This window comes from Podarcis tiliguerta (assembly GCF_965153285.1).
Source record: "Podarcis tiliguerta genome assembly, chromosome: 5".
NCBI lineage: Eukaryota > Metazoa > Chordata > Lepidosauria > Squamata > Lacertidae > Podarcis > Podarcis tiliguerta.
The window spans coordinates 37339480-37353456 of NC_139538.1; the positions used below are offsets into that span (position 1 = coordinate 37339480).

Here is a 13977-nt window from a genome sequence, read left to right on the forward strand (position 1 = left end):
CATGCAGCACAGAGATACACACCCAAAATAAAACTAATTTGTTGAGCCAAACCCTCACATTTTTCTAGTTATTAAAATACTTGCCAACTGGCATGTTTAAAAGCAGGAAACTACTATATGCACAATAATGCACACAATTAATTGCTCAGAAGGTTGAATTTCAGTGTGGCGCTCTTAGAACCAATTTACTTTCTACAGAACAATTTGAGCTTTAATTATCCTTTGTGTGGGAAGATTAAAAAAGTTTGAAATGGTACAGCTCAAAAAATTAACTAGACGCTCATTACACTCGTCATTGCAACCAGCTAGCAAAATATCCCCATACACTTGGGACGTTATTTAACAGCAAAATCCTAAAATGGATTTATTGGTGGAAGAAAGGGGGACGGGACAGAGGAGAGATTAAGAGAATAAGAGAAAATAATTTCAGAAGACATGGGCTAGCCAAGAAATGTCAGAGACATTTAAAAAAAATAAAAAAAACCTGAACGTTAGCTGGTTTACAGCTGTCTTTCTCCCCCATCTATTTGGCACTCTTTGGTTATTTGAGACAGGAGAAAGGGTACCCCAAAACTTTACAAGAGAGATGGGGAATATGTGACCCGCCAGCTGTTGGATTCCAACTCCCAGCAAAGCCAGCCAGTATGGCCAATGGTCAAGGAAGCTGTGGTTCAGCAACATCTAGAGGACCAGTACTTCCCCATCCCAGCTTTACAAGGATTCAGCATCCATTGGAAGAAATGGGGGAAGGCCTAGGCAGGGCCATATCCAATGGTGTCGTTCCACTGATGGCTCTTTGATGCAGAAGGGGTTTGTCCACAGTACCAGGGAGGGAGGCCATTTTTGCCAATTTCTGCTCCCACGGCCTCCCTCCGTTTTGCTCCAGAAGGTTGGAGGACCCTTTAGGTGAGAGGTTGCATGGGAAGAAGTGGCCAAAGATGCCTCTCATCTCCCTCCTGCTGACAGAAGCCTCCTCTGACTCAAAGAGCCTCCCATCAATGGATGGACACCATCAGATACAACCTCTAGCATTAAACTCCTTGAGATTTCTTACATTATTAAGTAAACTGTATTTAAGAGGACTGCTAGGGTCTGGATTTCTTTCAATATTACTACTTAGAATGGTAGTTATGCAGAGAAACACGTTTTAAAAAAGTTGCAGTTTACTAGCTTTGCAAATAATAATAATAATGCAATGTAGTATAAAAACCTCGGTTAACTACAGCCCCCCAACCTTCTGGAGCACACAGCAGGGGCCTGCAGTGGAAGGGAACTGGCAAAAATGGCCTCCCTCAATGTGACTGCTGACCAAAACCTCTGCTGGATCAGATTTTACAAGTTGTTCCAAAGACTAGAAGGCGCTTTTACTGTTTGTAAAGAGTGTTTTTTCATTAGTTCAATTTATCTTCCCAGCCTTCTCTTCTTCGACCTAAAGAAAAATTCCACTAGATGAACCCTGCAGCGATTTTCTGTTGTGAATTCTTCCCATTCCCATGTACCCAAAAAGCCACCACGCTCTTTGCACATGATTGCACAGGTTTCAAAAGGGCGAGGGGGGAGCAACACCAACAGCTCTTTCAAAACAATTGGGATTTCTTCCAGCAAACAGTGTTATGTTTGGGTTGCACGCTTCTTCATTCCTGCTCATTGGAACATCCTCACCTAACATGCCTTCTTCCATTAGTCCCCCCCCCCCCATAAAAGATTCATCCCCATACCATTAAATAGCAACATGGGAAGCAGCATTTTTGCAGTGCATGGAACAGGGTTGAGTAATTTTTTTATTTTGTTCATTTTAAGTTACGGCAACCTACTCCCAAGTCTTCAGGATAAAGAAATCTGAATAAACGTATTATTGGAAATGCTTTGTTCACGAGAGCGATAAATAGAACTGTTTTGAAAGTGGCGAGCTGCAATCTGTGGCAGGCTTCTTTCCAAAATCTATAATAGATGTAAGATGTAATTTCTGAGGTATACATTTGAATATTAATTCTTAAAAACATGAAATGGGTTTAGGAATAATGTGACATTTGATCTGTGTGTGCTCCTCTTCAGTATGTTTGAGCTTTTAGTGTACTATTATCATGGTTTCTGACATTAATTCTGCAACAATTGAACTTGCCTTTCAGTCCTCTTCCATAAAAATGAAGAGTTATTCAACTGGGAGTTTCTGCTGCTTGAAAGAAAATGTGACTTTGTAAATGGAAAATTTTAAGATGGCTCTCGTTGCACTATGAATCCAGAGTATTAATGAGAGCTGACATTTGTAGTATTAGACCAATTAGGCGTGCATGCTTTGAAGTCATTATAGATGAGAAGCATAACAAAGCACTTCTGGGGTTTGATGATGTGAAAGACATCCATGTTAAAACCCTGATTCCCTTGAATATCTTTTCCCACTGCATACAAGAGCTAGATAGTTTTAGTTAATTAGAAAAACCACCATGATTTCAGAAAGGAAGGATTTTAACTTTGTCATCCATGTTAGCATTCAAATTTAGCCAACGCCAAGTACACAAACAATCCCTCTCCCTCCACTTTTATACACAGAATGACAGAAAAGTTGCAAAATGTGAGTAGAAGGGGAGAAATATGCAGCTCTACTCAGAAATAAGCCTTAAAATAAGTTTAATAGAGTTTACTCCTAAGTAAAAATATATATCTAGGATTGCAGGCAAAATGACTTTCTTTTCCTTTTAACAAGGTGCAACAGGAGATATCTTGAACCACTAACTTTTTATAATTGAACAACTTTTGTTCAAAATTGTTATGCCTACAGTTGTCATAGATGACCTGGACACATGTTATTTCACTTCCTTACCGTCCCATTTCGAAAAACTTTTGCCTGGGCTAATTCACTGTCCTACCTAGGTGTGTCTTCAGAAAAAGCAAGGTAAGTCAGTACATCTTATGGATTCACAATGTGTATATCCATCTTTGGAGTGAGATGAATGTTTCAGATGAGAATGCTCTATCTGTAAAGTATTTTAAGGGAGCAGGGGACTGAGCAGGATACCAGTGGTGTTTTTTTTTAAAGAGGAAAAATTGTGCCTCCATGACCCTTTTTATGTTGTATAATGACAATACTGAAAAGGGTCATTTAAATTAAAATATGGAAAAGAAGGAAAAGAAACCAAAGAAATCACGTGAATTTAATCAAATTTCATAGTTGAAGTGTTAAACAACTGGTACAAAAATACATCTGTGAGTTTTATACAACACAAATTTAGTTAATAGAAGTGAAAAGGTTCATTCAGCAGCCAGAACCTTATCCCTATCTTCACACCAGGAAAGTAAAAGTCCTTTTCAGTGTACCTTTATACATAAATTTCATTTCAGCCATAGATAGACATGTTAACAGCAAAGTCTTGGCTTGTTTTCTATAGAAACTGGCTGTCTGAGAAAGGTGTAGAACGAAGGGAGATACTATGACAGCTGTAACAGGGAGAGAAAGTTGATCCTCGCCTTGACAGTAAACAAAGCAAATTCAAGTTTCCAAATTCATTAGCAATGCCATAAGAGTTTTAATCAGCTTGGCTCCAGTTTATTGCAGTAAAAACACTTTCAGTTTTGCAAAGTTCATCTCTAGAACTGTAACAAAGCAGATAAACAGATTGTATTTGTTGAATGCAGCAATCAACAATCCCATTGCTTCTTTACAAAACAACAACAATCCCATTGCTTTCTGACTACACAGCAATTATTAGCTGGCATCACACTCTCTCACTCTCTTGCATGTACACACACACACTCCACTACAAAAACGTCATCATGTGGGTAAAATTCCAGTTTAGTTCACCACCACTATGCAACTGCCACAAGAATGAAACAAAAGTATCAGAAGCTTAGTCAAATACCAATACTACACATATAAAGCATTTGCTTTATATCGGTGCTGTGGAGAATACTAAAGAGATGGAATGACCTTATACAGGCATGGCCAAACTTGGCCCTCCAGCTGTTTTGGGACTACAATTCCCATCATCCCTGACCACTGGGTCCTGTTAGCTAGGGATGATGGGAGTTGTAGTCCCAAAACAGCCAGATGGCCAAGTTTGGCCATGTCTGACCTTACAGCTTTAGTGACACTGAGATAGAGAACAGTTAACTAGGAACTAAAGAAGTCACTAAGACTCTGTTGAAGCAGTATGTTTTCAAAGACAAAAGGTAGCAGCATGACAGAGAACAAGAGCTAGGTTATTTTGTGCACAGAGTGGCACAGTGGATATTCTGAAGATGGGATTAAAAGAACAAATAGGAGAGCTTGTGCAGAATATGATGGAAAAGAAGGGAAATGGAAAGAACCAGTATAACGAATGACACAGTGCTTTAAATGGAAATACAAGGAACATGGAGTAAAATGAGTTAGAAGTTGAGGAGTGAGATGATGCAAAGGCTTCAGGAAAGAACCCGTGGAAAGCATATTTTGGATACCTGCTCAAGTTCACAGTGAGAGATGGGCAGAGGTTCATCTTGGACCTCTCACTGGTCTTTAGAGGCATTCAGAAGCTTCACATAATGGCAGAGCTTTCAGCGTGTACACATTAGCAGCCTGGAAGGCAGTTAAGGTCATTCCTCGACCCCTCCACACACAGTGTTTCAAGCTGCATTTTTATGTTGCTGTACACACCGTTACCTAATTTGTTTGCACACACAAAACCAAATCTATTCAATGAAGCCATCATCTGCACATGTGTAAAACGTGCACATTTCAGATTAGCTGTACCTTATATGTTCAAACCAGATAAAAACTGGTTTGAGGGAAAACACATAAAGCAACATGATTTCTCAAGAAACCAGAGAATACATATCAATTGTGGGTGACATCATGTGTACTCTGCTTCAAAAACCAGCAGTGGGCACTTCCTGTTTCTGGCGGTGGGAAATGGCGGATCCCACATGATCGGACCTCAGCCGTTCCGATAATTCAGGGCTGATATGGGGGTAATTAGACCTGGCAGCCTCCCCAGGGCAGGGAAGGACTGTCTCGATGACCCACAGTTTGCCCCAGATTGCCGATGTGGCAGACGGCAGGGGCACTGGGTCACAGAGAAAGGGATGGACTGACACTCCTGCGACGCCACCCCATAGCCGGACACATCTGTTTGGGAAAATATAAAGATTTGGAAAACAAACAGACACGCTCTGAACTGACGAAGCTGCAGTATGTACAGTCTCTGGTGCAAAAGATCAAACTTCAAAGAGATCCTCATCATGATGTTTGGAATCTGGAGGGGCTTGGTATGTTTTTTTTCTTCTCCCTCTAACATTAACAATTCGTATTGCATGCCAAGCCTCATTAAGAACCTAAATTGCTCTTCAAAAAGTGAGAACAGATGGACTTTCATATATAATTGGGACCTATTCGCAGCCGCTTTTCTTCTAAGATTTGAAATGCCTGTTAAAGACGAAAACAAAGAACGACAAAATCTACCCACCACGCACTTATGGAATATCTGAAATACTTCCCTGATTAAGAGAAACAGGAGCTAACTGATGGTTGGTCATAAAGACTGGAAACAATATTATATATACAACTGTTTGCAAAAAGATCTTTTTTATTATGAGTGAGAGAGAGGGCTAAATGGATGTCTGACAGCCCCCCTCTAGGGCCCGGAGGGGGGATTGGGTGGATTCCAAAGGCCAATTGTTAACTGTCTGATATATGGCTACATTGCAAACAGTCTGCTTAAGAATAAAGAAGGCGGTTTCTCTCTGTTTCTTTGATAACACCTGGACGGAAAAGATCAACGATTTGGGAGCTGCCAAAATAACAATTCTCAAAGAGCTGGACAGAACTTTGAAATTGGATGCAATGAAATGAAGCGAAAATGAAAATATCTGTTTTCTGACATGAATGAGGATCGCAGAACCAGAGTCAAAACGTGGAGGGAAAAATCGGATATGGAATTATGAAAAACATTGAGGATGATGAGAGGCAGGACTATGATGTTGAAAGCACTTTGGAATTCAGACCGGGGGAAGCCAAAACAAAAATTATTGCAATTTGGAAGACAATTGGACTTTTTTTATTTCAGTTTTTTATTTTTATTGGATTTGATTTGATATGTTAATTGGATGTTTTTATTGGAAAATTAATAAACGATTTCAAAACAAACAAAAACAAAACACCAGCAGTGGGAGTGCACTGGAGCTGAAGTAAACAGTAATATTTGCACAACCATAATCTGATGCTCAGTACTTGCAAAGCAGAGCCTCTGGCCTTCTCCCTCATGGAAATGGACAATGCATTCTTGCTGAGTTTTCGAACTGCACCAAACCAGCAAAGCCTCTGACTGCCTCTTCAGTTCAAACTAAACCGCTTTGATGTTTTTTCTACAATCAAGAGGTATCTAAATTTTAGTTAGTTAGTTAGTTAGTTAGTTAATTAATTAAGACAACATCCCTCCCCAAACTGAGGAAGAAACAGAGTCTGCCAGGGGAGTGGGGAGAGAAAGAGAAGGAAACAAAGGAGACAGACACACTGTTTAGTTTTAAGGAACATCCTCCACAGGTAAAGGGGTGCCAGACCATCTGGACCTATGAAATGATCCATCTGAGCCATTCTAGTTTGTAATGTGTGAAAGACAACATACAAGCTTTTCGCAATTGCAGAAGAGAACATGGCCTCCGGACTCACCAAATAACTGTGTACTTCCAAAGCTCTCCTATCCTGCTGCCTGCTTAGAACCTGCAGCAGGAAGCACCAGGCTGTCAAGTTGTTGGCGACTGCCTGTCTGGACTAGCCATTCGTTGAACTTGTTCTCCACATACACCTGGAATGTCTTTCTCTGGTCCCTGAAATCCAGCAAAAGATTAGCACTATAATGCATACAATGAATGTAAGACCCATCAATGAAAATACTTGCTGAAGTGCATGCACATGATTCAGAAGTTCTGGTTGGGGGGGGGGGTGATTTTCATGGTCCTACCTAATTTCATTACTATTTAAGTACTGCTACATGTTGGAGAGCTATATTTATCAGTTTTCAAAGATATGCAACCCTTTCCTCGACAAAATATCTTTGAAACTGTTTTTGTTTACCTTCCTGGAGAAGAGAGCAGGACACTTTTGAAAACAGAACAGGTGAGTGATGGTTAAATTACACTCCTGTGTCTTTTAAAATCTGTTGAACTTATTTCTGCCCATCAGAGGAGTAGGAACCCTGCAATAAAAGGTGTGAATTCTGCAAGGAAAAACAGTCAATTTCTTCATGGGGTTTTGCTTTGGGTGGGCGGTTTTTTGTATACTTTGAAGGTAGAGATTATTTAAATGCTCTTGAGTGAAAGGGAACCTCTAACTAAGACGGCTTTGAGTTTGTATATTAATTCCTGTTAATTTTTACCATTCGTGCCCCACACATTGCGGATTCTACTAACTCTAAGTGGAAACTGGATGACTTGGCCAATCATGTGAATTCAAATCTTATTCAAACTGCCTCTGAAATGATGAGGTTTAAAATAACTATAGGTTTGGGGTGCTTCTGGAAGACAAGACAATTCCTAAAGCTTGGACAAAGGACACGTCTGACCAAGTAGGTCTACCATGGCTCCATTGGTTAGGATGTAGGCCAAAAGATGTTGAGACATGCAGCCTGATCCTATCCATTTCTATTTGGAATTAAGCCCCATTGTGTTCAGTTATCTTATTCCCAAGTAAACGTGCACAGGATTGCAGCTATACGAGAGCAAATCAGACAGTAAACATCATATCCAAGCAATCCCATCTAGGTGTCAATTCAATGAAAATTTACTTGCACATCTGTGCAGTACTTTTAGAGAAATGGTAGCAGGATACACAGCATGTTTAGCATCAATGTAGTGTTTTTCTCAGTTTTGTCAGTTTAAAAAGCATTAGCTAACAAGTTTATAACTTATAAAAGATTAGCAAACGGTTTGTAGCTGTCTTGCAGAAATTGTGAAGATATACTTGAGCAACATACATATAGCAATCTTTTTATCTGTTAACACTGCTACATTTTGTTCTTATCTGCTGCTGCAGCTGGTTCTTCCTACCTGGAAGAAGGTTGTTTACTTACTTGGTCAGCCCCGCCTCCTTCACGGTCTTCTGCCAGATATGAATTCTCTGTTCTCGTTGACTCAGTGCTTTTTGGTAAGCAGGTGGCAGCCCACCAGGTATTTCTGTGGTGTCTCCTTCCATTTCAAATGGGACAACAAAGGGGTAAAACTCTGACGGTGGGAGGAGCCTGAAGACATTTCGATCACAGTTCTCTTTACATACTAACATTGGGTTATCCCAATAGTTAGGCACGGTAGCCAGGCCAGTCCTGCCCATGTGGTCCTCAAGCTTTGGATAATGTGTATGGAAGGGGGCAAAAGTTATTGCTAGGTTCCCCAGTAAGATGAGAGGTCTAGTTGGGGTGAGAACATGCAAGGTACAACTGGTGGTTGATGACAGAGACAGACGGCGGCAAACAGCAATAAGTGTGACATTGTCGCAGCTGTGGAGGTGAACAACTGTTTGCACCGGGCCAAGTACAAAGGTACTATTCCTGCACTTCTCTATGGTCACAGATCTGAAAGAGGAAGAAGGGAAAGCAGCCAATTAAAGCTGGAGCAAAAGAACACAACAAAAATGGTCACATAGCTTCTAAATGTGGTTGCAAAAAATGACTGGTGAAAGCTCTTTCACCTCAGGGGAGAAAGCAAATAGATGAAGGATTCACAGCAGCGATGAATCTTCACGTGCGCATCTTCTAGGGTACCTGAACTTTTTGCCAGTGTTTGCTTGTAAACTTGGCTCATCACAACGATGCGGTGTGCTGAAGGGACCATATGAGTATTGCAGGCTATCTTAGCTCGCTTGGTTGTTCCTTCAACTGCAAGAATAAAATTAAAACACTGCTTTTAAAAAAAGTGAAAGAAGCCATTTTATAACAGCAAGAGAAAAGGGAGATGTCATGCTTGTGCCAAAGGTTTGATGGCCTGAAATAACGGTACCTTGCTGTGCCCATGCAAGTTTCTTCCCAGACTTGAGACAAGCTGATGTTCCAAATGGGTTCCCAGTCAGACAAGCCCTCAGCCAGGACTCAAGCTTGGGGAAGGAGAAGGCTTTGGAGATCTTTGAGTAGCCACTCTTTGCATGTAATGGCTGCCAGAGTGCAAGCGCATGCAGAGGGTGGACAGTACTGTTTCTGTTCACACATCCTTCAATAAGGAAGCCAAGAGCGCGAACAGCCTCAGGTGACATCAGGCTATTGTGGGTAGAATGTGAGGAGGCAGTGAGCTGATCTGGGTCCAGCAACAGTTCGAGAAGATCCTGGAGATGGTTCTGGATAAAGTCTTGCTGATAGTTGTCATTCCAGTTCTTATGAATAAAAACAGAAAAATATCAGATACAGAATGGACATTCACACAAACAAAATCCTAGGTGGTGGTTGACAGGGCAGTTCACAACATAAAAATACACAATGAGAACACAAAATACATAATAAAGCAAAAACAATTCAATAACCCCCTCCCACAAACACATTTTAAAGGCCATAGAATGTTAGTCAACCAAATTCCTGGTTATAGAGAAACATTTTCACCTGACACCTAAGCCTATGTAATGAAGGTACCAAGCAAGCCTCCCTGAAGAGAGCATTCCACAAACCAGGAGCTGCCACCACAGACAAGGGCCATTCTTGTGTTGCTACCCTCCAGATATCTCATGGAGGCACACAAAGAAGGGCCTTGGATGATGATCACAGGGTCCAGGTCCATTCATATGGGGAGAGGCGGTCCTTGAGGTATTGCAGTCCTGAGCTGTTTAAGGCTTTACAGTCATATCTCGGGATGAATACGCTTCAGGTTAAGCATTTTCGGGTTGCACTCCACGGCGACCCGGAAGTAACGGATGCAAACAGGGCTCCAGAACAGATCCTGTTCGCATCCAGCGGTACCACTGTATAGGTCAAAAACAGCACTTTGAATCGGGCCCAGAAATCAATTGGCAGCCAGTTCAGTCAGCAGGAACAGTGTGATATGCTAAAACCATCTTGCCCAATGAACAACCAGGCTGCCATATTCTGCAGTAGCTGAAGTTTCCAAACCATCTTCAGAGGCAGCCCTACATATAACACATTGCAGCAATTTAACCTAATGGTTACCAAAGCATGGATGAAAGAAGAACTCAAAGAACCTCAAAGCAATACCTTAATCTGATTGGTGGATTCTCCAGTCAGACTGTAATTCTTGGATCTAGGATTCGGCCACTCATCTCCAAGTAGATATGTTCTCAGGGAAACCTTGTTTAGTTGTTGAATATAAAGGAACAGCAGGAACTGTAGAGTGTCCACAGACAACTGAGCAGAGATTAAAAAAAGGTTTATTTTAAAGAACATTCAAGTACATAATTTAGCAGGAGTTCTTATTTTATATTTAGCAGCATGTAGTGAAGTGGAAAAGAAAAAGGCAGACCACTGCTAATTTTCTTAACAACTAGAAGTAATTACAGTGGCCCAACAGCTAACCTCATATTGGATTGTGGCTCACATGCAGCATGTAATGTACTTGGGCAGGGGCATTTCTTCCACACTGAGTGCATGAGAAGCCTGGGTCGGTAAGGCTGCTATGAAGAGCATACACCCACAGTATTAAAAGTGACAATATGACATTCCATGCCTTATTCTTCTGCTTCTCTGCCTCCTCCTCAGTTGCACAGCTGGATATCACCTCTGCCCATTCCAGTCGCTCCTCTGAAGTCCGTTCAACAAGACTGTCAAATAATTCAAAGTATAGCCAAGCCAAGTCCTTTTCTATCTGCAGCTTCCCACAGGCAATGTGTCGCCACATAGGCCAAGAAAGGTGTGGATAATAGCCTTCACTGGAGCGCATCCGGACATAAGTTGACATCTTCCGAAGATAATGCATGCTAAACTTGGAGGGAGGTGGGATTTGTAAGGCTCCCACTATAAAAGGTTCCATTTTCACCCAGAGATTGACACTGATTTGATCCATGTTTGCCATCCACAAAACTCACATCTATATTTTCAAGAAAATGAAAATAAGAAGTTAGTTCAACCATTAAAAAATAATAATACCCATTTCCATATTTTCAGATCAAACTTTTTTGCAAGGAAGTCAATAGTCTATTTCCCCCTATTATGCCTTCTTTTTTTGCTCAATATCCTATATTTAAACATTTGCAGTCCCAAACCATATGCACACACTCATTCTACATAACACAGAAATGACTATTTAGAAATTAAACTTTCAAATATATTGAGTGGGTCCTGCCAGTCACTGGGTGCCATATAGCCCCAACCGGCAAATATTTTTAGCTAAAGCTGTATTTTGAATTAAGTCAAAGTTCAAAGGCACACAGCATTGGCTCTTTAATCCCTCCTCCTCAGCAGGAACAGCAAGAAGCTTGGGCAAACCATTCTCTTATTCACATTAGACACTCCTATTTGTATATGTCTTTGCTCATGCAAATGAGGGAGCAGATGGAATACAGTACATAAGAGGAAAACGCTCAGGAGTTTCTACTGTAGCAGCTCACTCAATATAAGGAACTCTTCAATAACGGCATCTCTATTCAAGGCAGCAAAAGGCACAGTAGAGTCATGTACTACTACATAGCCTCAAAGTCAGACAATATTACGATAGGCTTACCTCCTGTTGCCCAGACTCCAGAAAGCAGGCCAATTAAATCTTACCAGCTTTCATTATTTCTAAAGCCCCAAACTTTATTTTCAGCAGTCCTCCTGCTGCTTTGCATACAAATTTCTTCCTATATGTGCTAGTTACCAGAGGCAGCAGGACAGAATGCTATCATACCTGTGTTTGCAAAGGTTTTTTATGGGTCTTTTCCAAGTTCCCCTAGGTCATGTGTGTCCCCCACCCCCCCATTGATTTTTATTATTATTATTCATTTAAATGAAAAAATACTACCTCAAATTTCACCCTGCAACTCTTTGTTCCAAGAAAACATGTTACTGTTAAGGCAGGTGGGGAAAAGGAGATTGACGCTTTCCAGTTATAGCACCCCACCTTTCAAACTTCCTTCTCATTTCTTATTTCCGGGGGGGGGGGTTAAATTCCCCCCCCCAACATTCATGTTTTAATTGTGTTTTTATCCATTTACTTAGTATGCCACTCTGAGAAGAGCCATGGCTGAAGAGTAACTGGCAATGGTTTTAATGAAACCAATGAGACCCAGATCGTCCCAGACCGCAATTCCCACCCACCAGTTGAAAATCTCTGTCCTCTAGCTGATTCCCTAGTACAGTCATACCTTGAGTTGAATATGCTTCAGGTTGAGCGCGTTCGAGTTGCGCTCTGCGGCAACCCGGAGGTAATGGAGAGTGTTACTTCTGTGTTTCGCCGCTCGCGCATGCGCAGATGCTCAAAATGACATCACGTGCATGCACAGAAGCGGCGAAACGCACCTGCGCACGCACAGACGCATCGGGGGGGAAACGGGGCTCCAGAGCGGATCCCGTTCGCATCCCGAGGTACCACTGTATAAGGAGAGAGGTTTCCTCACTGCATCCCACTGCTCCCTCAGTCAACACTGGCACATTTTCCCTCTCTGACAAGTAACGGGGGGGGGGCACTCCAGTGAAGCCCCAGCCCACTATGCCTGCTTCCTGTCAAGTGCAGCAGGAGCAAGGCGGCAAGTTTCTCCCTTCCACGTGCATTTGAAAGTCCCGCTTTTTGAGGGGAAGAGCGAATGAAAGGGCGACCCCTATTTTCTCATGAAAGGCTCCAAGGCAAGCATCCCCAACCTGCGGTTCTCCAGATGATTTAGCCTACAACTCCCATGATCCCTCGCTAACAGGACCAGCGGTCAGGGATGATGGGAATTGTAGTCCAAAACATCTGGAGGGCCAAAGGTTGGGGATGCCTGCTCCAAGGCAAGAGGAAAGAGGAGGAGGCGGAGGACGGCTCCAACCTCTGAAACAGGGGAGAAGGGAAAAGTCCGCCCTCAGCCTGTGGCGTTTCCCCGCCTGGGAGGTGGGGCCCGACAGCCCGCCTCAGGCTGAGGAACGAAACTCCCGCCCGCCTCCCGTTACCTGCGCGCCTCCGTCAGCGCCTTTCCCGACTCGGCTGCGCCGACCGAGCTACTTTCGAAAGCCCGCGGCCTCCGCCCACCACTGCGCCTGCGCACAGACGAATCGGGATGCCAGCCGCAGATAAAACACTCACCCAAGGCACCTTCGAGAGAGAGAAATGCTCGCCTAGAGCGGCAGGGCCGTCATTGCGAATCTCTGGCAAGTGGCAAGAGCAACAGCCACCGCCTCCGCTTACTAGCTTCCAGCACTTCCGCTAAAAATGTGTAGTATGCTAGCGGAGTGGCCAAGAGGAGGCCACTGCGCCCCCTGCGGAGGGGAGGAATCGTCAGACTCTTACATTTCTCTGCTATTTGACCCCACTGCTTTGATCCCCTCACCTCGCACACATATGCCGATGTTAATTTATCTGCCCCAACCGAGGATAACACTTCAGGTATCAGGCAGTGAACTGTATAGTATACAATTTATGGCATGAACGTATTTGTTAATTCTTTAGGCACCGCAAAGCTGTTGCTGGGGCAACCCCCGAAGAAACAGAAAAGAACACAGATCTGGGGATAAAGCGCTCCCCAATTCCCCAAGGCATTTAAAGGAAAACTGAAAACGGCATTCGCTTGACGTTTTGATTGTCATTCATTTCGATCATCCTCACGATTGATTTTTTAATAATAACTTTTAAAGTCCTTCCGTTTGCTGCAAACGATCCATAAGGAGCCGCAGGCAAAACAATGAGTAGTAGTAGTAGTAGTAATAATAATAATAATAATAATAATAGAATTTAAGCGCAGGGAAAGGAAGTAGGAAGTCCCTTCTTGAAGGCGCCGTCAGGCCGCTTGCGATTCTGACCAGTCCCAGAAGGCGCCCGCTCGTGACATCGCAACGCCCCAACGCTACACTTTAAGGCAGCGACGCGCGGCTTCGCCCCGTCCCCATTTGTTGACGTCTCGAAGTCTGG

At 42.7% G+C, this 13977-nt stretch overlaps 1 protein-coding gene across 6 annotated transcripts; it reads right to left on the minus strand.

Annotated features, from left to right (window-relative positions):
- Window positions 1-3135: 3135 nt before the first annotated feature.
- TBCCD1 (TBCC domain containing 1) lies at window positions 3136-13903 on the minus strand. Of its 6 annotated transcripts, none has more exons than XR_014511989.1 (9): window positions 13156-13887; window positions 10627-10986; window positions 10158-10307; window positions 8962-9328; window positions 8654-8840; window positions 8040-8537; window positions 6641-6798; window positions 6224-6336; window positions 3136-3591 (listed from the first exon to the last, which is right to left on the minus strand). XR_014511989.1 is itself a non-coding variant. In XM_083443311.1 (9 exons), the coding sequence occupies exons 3-8, from the start codon at window positions 10969-10971 to the stop codon at window positions 6669-6671; spliced, it is 1677 nt and encodes a 558-aa protein (XP_083299437.1). In that variant the 5' UTR covers window positions 10972-10986; window positions 13156-13328; window positions 13400-13881; the 3' UTR covers window positions 3136-3591; window positions 6641-6668. The 6 variants fall into 6 exon arrangements, 4 of the variants coding, with proteins under 4 accessions (XP_083299437.1, XP_083299436.1, XP_083299435.1 ...); XR_014511990.1 differs by lacking the exon at window positions 13156-13887 and adding an exon at window positions 13023-13149; XM_083443311.1 differs by lacking the exon at window positions 6224-6336 and having other exon boundaries at window positions 13156-13328; window positions 13400-13881.
- Between the last annotated feature and the right edge of the window lie 74 nt (window positions 13904-13977).